Source organism: Psammomys obesus, unplaced genomic scaffold, assembly GCF_907164565.1.
Source record: "Psammomys obesus unplaced genomic scaffold, mPsaObe1.curated_primary_1811, whole genome shotgun sequence".
Classification (NCBI taxonomy): domain Eukaryota; kingdom Metazoa; phylum Chordata; class Mammalia; order Rodentia; family Muridae; genus Psammomys; species Psammomys obesus.
In genome coordinates, this window is record NW_026585894.1 from 17,437,226 (window position 1) to 17,443,155 (window position 5,930).

Sequence of the window (5,930 nt, forward strand, 5' to 3'; positions counted from 1 at the left end):
ATAAATAAATAAATTAAAAAAGCAAAAAAATAAAAAATAAAAAAATAAATCCATCTGGAATGAGATAATCAATTGTTGCACTCTTCCTTAACAATGAAAATAATTCAATCTGAGATAATCAATTGGTATGAGATAATCAATTGGTGCACTCTTCCCTTGGGACTACTTTTTTTTTTTTTTTTTTACTCTCAGCATTCCTTAGCTTCCTGTAATTCTTTAAATAAGACTGAGGTCTCATCCTATCCAGTTTAGCCTGTTTGTTGTTCTTCTTTTATAGCTCATGTTTAGGCAGTTGTGTTTTGAAAACTTATGGGTGATATTCCTAGGAGACACAATCTCACAGCAAACTATGATTTTCTGGCTATTACAATCTTTTTGCTTCCTTCTTCCACAATGCTCTCAGAGCCTTAGTCACAGCCTTGAAAATATTCATACAATATGCAGTCTGATTATGTTTTAGTGTGTGTGTGTATGTATATAGGTATATCTGTAACAATAATTAATGAAAAGTAGCACAAGAATTTAAAAAAGAGGAAGGTGTATTATATAGAAAGGTTTGTGAGTAGGAAAAGGAAGGACAGAATGATATAATTATTTGTGTAATTATAATTATACATTATATATAATATATAAATTAAAATTAATATTTAATTATGTTATATTAATTATATAATATATTGATTAATTATTAATAATTAATAATATAATTATTTTATATGATAACATAATTTGTATAATTTTAATAATAAATGTACTGATCTCATAGATAAAAATATAATTTAAAAATTAAAAAGAGAAATCTCTGAAAATAGAAAATTTAGAAAGATGGCAGTAAATCGGGGCGAGTGGGGAACCCGGCGAAGGAACTGCTTGTGCGGCCAGGAGTGGTGCTGCCCGGAAGGGGGACCATGGCGGTCAGCGGGGTGGCAGACTGGAGAGCTAACAGCGTTCTCCATCCGCAGTAGCGCCCTGGAAGCTGGAACCCCACAGGTCACCAGTCAAGATGAAAGTGGCAGATGAGCCTGCTTATCTAACAGTGGGAACTGATGTCAGTGCCAAGTACCATGGAGCCTTTTGTGAGGTAAAAGATCAAGACCGTGAAAAGGCTGGTGAAAGTTAAGGCACTTCAGAAACAGGATAACACAGCACAGTTGGTGCAAGATGATCTAGTAAAGGGCCCTATAAGAGTTGGAGCTTTTGTGGAAACAAGGACATCTGATTGATGGATCCTTCCATGAAGCTATTATCAGTAAGTTGACAGACGCTAGCTGGTATACCATAGTGTTTGATGATGGCAATGAGAAAACTCTGAGGAGTACCTCGCTTTGCCTAAAAGGGGAGAGACATTTTGCCGAGAGTGAGACCCTTGACCAGCTTCCCTTAACAAATCCAGAACATTTTGGAACGCCAGTCATTGCAAAGACGACAAACAGAGAGAGGATGTCTTCACTTCCTAACAGTGAGGGTGAGAAGGAAGAAGAAAGCAGTGAAGAGGAGGACGAGGACAAGCAGCGTCTCAACGACGAACTAATAGGTAAAGTTGTGAGTGTGCCGTCCTTGGCGGAGAGCTGCGAATGCTGCCCTGCTTTAGTCCTCTCTCCCAGCTGCAATGATGAAATCACAGTGAAAAAGGATCAGTGTTTAGTTCGCTCATTTATTGATTCTAAATTTTACTCTATAGCAAGAAAGGACATTATGGAGCTAAACATCCTCAGTCTACCAGAATCTGAGCTCTGTGCAAAGCCAGAGCTGTGCAGAGCAAGCCTCTTCCTAAAGGCTAGAATCATTCCTGATAACTGGAAAATGGATATAAGTGAAATCCTTGAGCCATCCAGCAGTGATGATAAGGAGTGCCCAGCTGAGGAAAATGAAGAGGAGAAGGAAAAGGAGGCCAAAAAGGAGGAAGAAGAGCAGCCCGAGGAGGAACCTGATCCTGAAGAGAGGGACAACTTCCTCCAACAGCTTTATAAGTTTATGGAAGACAGAGGCACTCCCATCAACAAACCACTTGTTTTGGACTATAAAGACCTCAATCTCTTCAAACTCTTCAGACTGGTCTACCATCAGGGGGGATATGACAATACTGATAGTGATGCTGTATGGAAGCAAATTTATATGGACCTTGGCATTCCAGTTTTGAATTCAGCTGCTTCCTTAAATGTAAAAACTGCTTATAGAAAGTATCTCTATAGTTTTGAGGAGTACTGCCGCTCTGCAAATATTCAGTTCAGAACTATTCACCACCATGAACCAAAAGTGAAAGTGGAAAAAAAAGGCTTTGAAGAATCAATGGAAGAAGCTCTAAAGGTGGACCAGGAAATGCCATTAATGAAAGTGAAGAGTGAGCCTGAGAAAAATACTGATTCAAACAGTGAAAGTGACAGAGAAGACATAGAACTAAAGTCTCCAAGAGGGCAAAGGAAAGTTGTTCAAGATGAAAATTCTATTAAAAAGGAAATAGATGAAGAGAAAATAGAAGACCAATTCATCAAAGGTGATATAGAAAATAAGGATGACGGTGATAACTATGAAACAGCAGAGAAAAAAGAAAATGAGCTGCTACTTGGGAGAAACAGTACATCAGAGCACAAAGAGAAGAAAATTAACAAGCAAGAGGATTTTGAGAAAGAGTCAAATGAAGAGGAAGAGAAAAGACAAGAGAGGGAAGAAACTGAAAGCAAATGTGACTCAGAAGGGGAGGAAGATAAGGACAACACAGAGCCCTGCCTGACAGGAACCAAAGTGGAAGTGAAGTATGGACTAGGAGAAAATCAGAAAATGTATGAAGCCCGTATTAAAAGCACCGAGATGGGTGATGGGGAGGTTCTATACTTGGTTCATTATTATGGATGGAATGTCAGATATGATGAATGGGTAAAGGCTGACAGGATAATCTGGCCCTTGGAGAAAGGTGGAACAAAGAAAAAACAAAAGAAAAAAGTTGAGAGTAAAGAAGAAGATAGTGAAAGAGACGAAAAGAGGGATGAAGAGAGGCAGAAGTCCAAATGCGGAAGACTTCCTTTAAAATCCACCTTTTTGTCAAACATGCCTTACAGTTTGTCAAAGACGTCAAACAGTGAAGGGAAATCACACTCTTGTTCATCCGAAAGTGAAATGGAAGACCCTTTGGAGGAGGGCTCGATAAGTGAAGAGCTTTCTCCTGATATTAAAGAAGAATTGGAAAAAAGTGAAAGTTTAAATGATGATAAACTAGATGAAGAAAACCCCAAAACTGTACATATATTAAAAGAAAACGACAGGACTCAGATGCTGCCCTTGGAGGCCCTGAAGGCAGAGGGGGAAGACAGTGATCAAACAATACATGTCTTTGGAAATGAAGTGGATCAAGCAGAAGAAGTTAAGAGAGAGGTGGAAGAGTCTCCTGAAGAAAAGGGAAGGCAGAGCAAGACCAAAGACCTTTCTTTAGAAATTATAAAGATTTCATCATTCAGCCAGGAAGAGGCAGGCAGCGAAGCACATGGGGACACTCATAGCCTGGAGTTTTCTTCACTAGACTCTAAAAACTTTTCTTCTACTGAAGATGAAGTCGACCAATACGAGAAAGAAAAGAAGTTGAAACGGAAAATACTGGCACAGTCATCACCAGAGAAAAAAATAAAACTTGAGAATGGAATGGAAGCGACAACTGGCATAGCCCAAGAAAGGACCAATGATGGCATTGGAGCTGAGGGCATGAGAGGCTCACACTTGGAGCAGCACATGGAACATGAAGGGATGCTGTCGCTGAGAGCAGACCCAGACCAGGGCATCCAAGAACTAACCAGTGAACAGGTGGACAGTCCAGCTGAAGAACCTGTCCACACTCCACTTAAAGAGGAGGAAGTGATGCTTTTGATCATGCCTGAAACCTTGGTTTTCCATGAGGTAGACTTGGATGATTTGGATGAGAAGGATAAGACCAGTATTGAGGATGTGGTAGTTGAAGGCTCCGAGGCTAACTCTCTGGTTTCTGTTCCACCTGCCCTACCTCCTGTAGCACAGCATAACTTTTCAGTAGCTTCGCCACTTACTCTCAGCCAAGACGAGTCCCGAAGTGTAAAGAGTGAGAGCGATATAACCATTGAAGTTGATAGCATTGCCGAAGAATCTCAAGAAGGCCTCTGTGAGAGGGAAGCAGCAAACGGGTTTGAAGCCAGCGTTGCTCCTGGTACCTGTAGTATAACTGTACAAGAGAGAAGAGAGAGCAGAGGGAAGGGTCAGAAAAGGCCAAGGGATGGAAATGGTAGATTAAAGGCAAAAAGGCGAAAGCGAACCCCAAAGCAAAAAAGTGCTGCAGCCAAACGTGAAAAGAAAGGAGCAGGACAAAGCAATGACAGTGAGGATCATCCCTCTGTAGACAGCTCAAGCAAATGCACACCAGTGAAGCACCTTAGCCTGCCCAAGCTACAGAAGCTGCCTCGTTCTCGTGCAAGAATCTCACCTCACATCAAAGATGGAGAAAAAGAGAAGCACAGAGAAAAGCACCCAAATTCATCCCCTAAGACATATAAGTGGAGCTTCCAACTCAATGAATTAGATAATATGAACAGTACAGAGAGAATCTCTTTTCTCCAAGAAAAACTACAGGAAATCAGAAAACGCTACATGTCTTTGAAGTCTGAAGTTGCAACCATCGACAGAAAGAGGAAACAACTGAAAAAGAAAGACAGAAAAGTGCCTCATACAAGAGCCTCTCTGTCATCTGCTTCATCAGACACTGGAATGAGTCCCTGTTAATCCTCTTCCCCCCAAAATGTAATTGCTGTAGAGTGCAGGTGATGAACATTGTCTCCACCTTCCAGAAGTTTGCTGCCATGGACATATATTCCCAAACCCTGAAATTCAACCACGGAAAGCACTCAGCCAGCTAAGTACATACTGCATATTTTTTCAGGGTTACACCTATACCATCCTATTGTTGCAAAAAAAAAAAAGCTTATTAATAATTGAAGGTTAGGCGGCCTGCCATACTGGTCATAATTTTTCCTCTGTATTTTTTTCCTACAGAGCACCAAATAGATTAGACCAGAAAATAAAATCCTTCCACCACATAATAATCAAAACACTAAATCTACAGAACAAAGAAAAATATTAAAAGACTCAAGGGAAAAAGACCAAGTAACATATAATGGCAAACCAATCAGAATCACACCTGACTTATCAGTAGAGACCATAAAAGCCAGAAGGGCCTGGACAGACATCTTGCAAATCATAAGAGACACAGGTGCCAGTCCAGACTACTATACCCAGCAAAACTTTCAATCACCATAGATGGAAAAAAATAATATATCCCACAACAGAACCAAATTTAAACAATATCTATGCACAAACCCAGCCCTGCAGGAGATACCTGAAAGAAAACTGACCTGAGGAGGTTAACTATACCCCACCCCACCCCATCTACCCCCCCCCAAAAAAAACAGAACCTAAATGTCATCTCAAGCCTGGAGATAAGGTTCAGCTGCTAAGCACTTGATGTTCTTGAAAAGTACCCAGACTGATTCCTAGCAGCTCATAAATATCTGTAACTACAGTTCAAGGGGTTCCCATGAGCTCATATTTCCCCTGCAGGCACCAGGAACACAAGAGATGCACATGCATGCAGGCAGGCAAAATACTTATATATATATCGAAATGAAAATACATCTTTAAACTATAATAGTTACCTAAAAATAATCACACCAGAGTTTGAAACCCAAACCGCTTCTCCCAAATATGTACTTTCATTTTATAACAAACATTTTCTGTCTAGAAATGTACTTTTCTTATATCATTTCAAATTTTTTTACTGAAAGAAGTTCTTATCAAATTGCCTTGGGTTGACACAGAGTGAAGAACAGGAAGTGTTACCAGGGGAAGCCTTTTGCTTAGCTTTGAGGAGCATCTTACAGTTTACACTGCCAACTACCAATATTCAGCCCTGTAATTTT

At 40.1% G+C, this 5,930-nt stretch overlaps 1 protein-coding gene across 1 annotated transcript; it reads left to right on the forward strand.

Moving 5' to 3' along the window:
- The first annotated feature begins 1,003 nt into the window (after positions 1-1,003).
- On the forward strand, positions 1,004-4,779 carry LOC129670994 (AT-rich interactive domain-containing protein 4A-like). Its single transcript, XM_055599622.1, is given in 3 exon segments — positions 1,004-1,084; positions 1,086-1,217; positions 1,219-4,779. Coding segments are annotated over 3 exon segments (3,774 nt in total).
- The last annotated feature ends 1,151 nt before the right edge of the window (positions 4,780-5,930 follow it).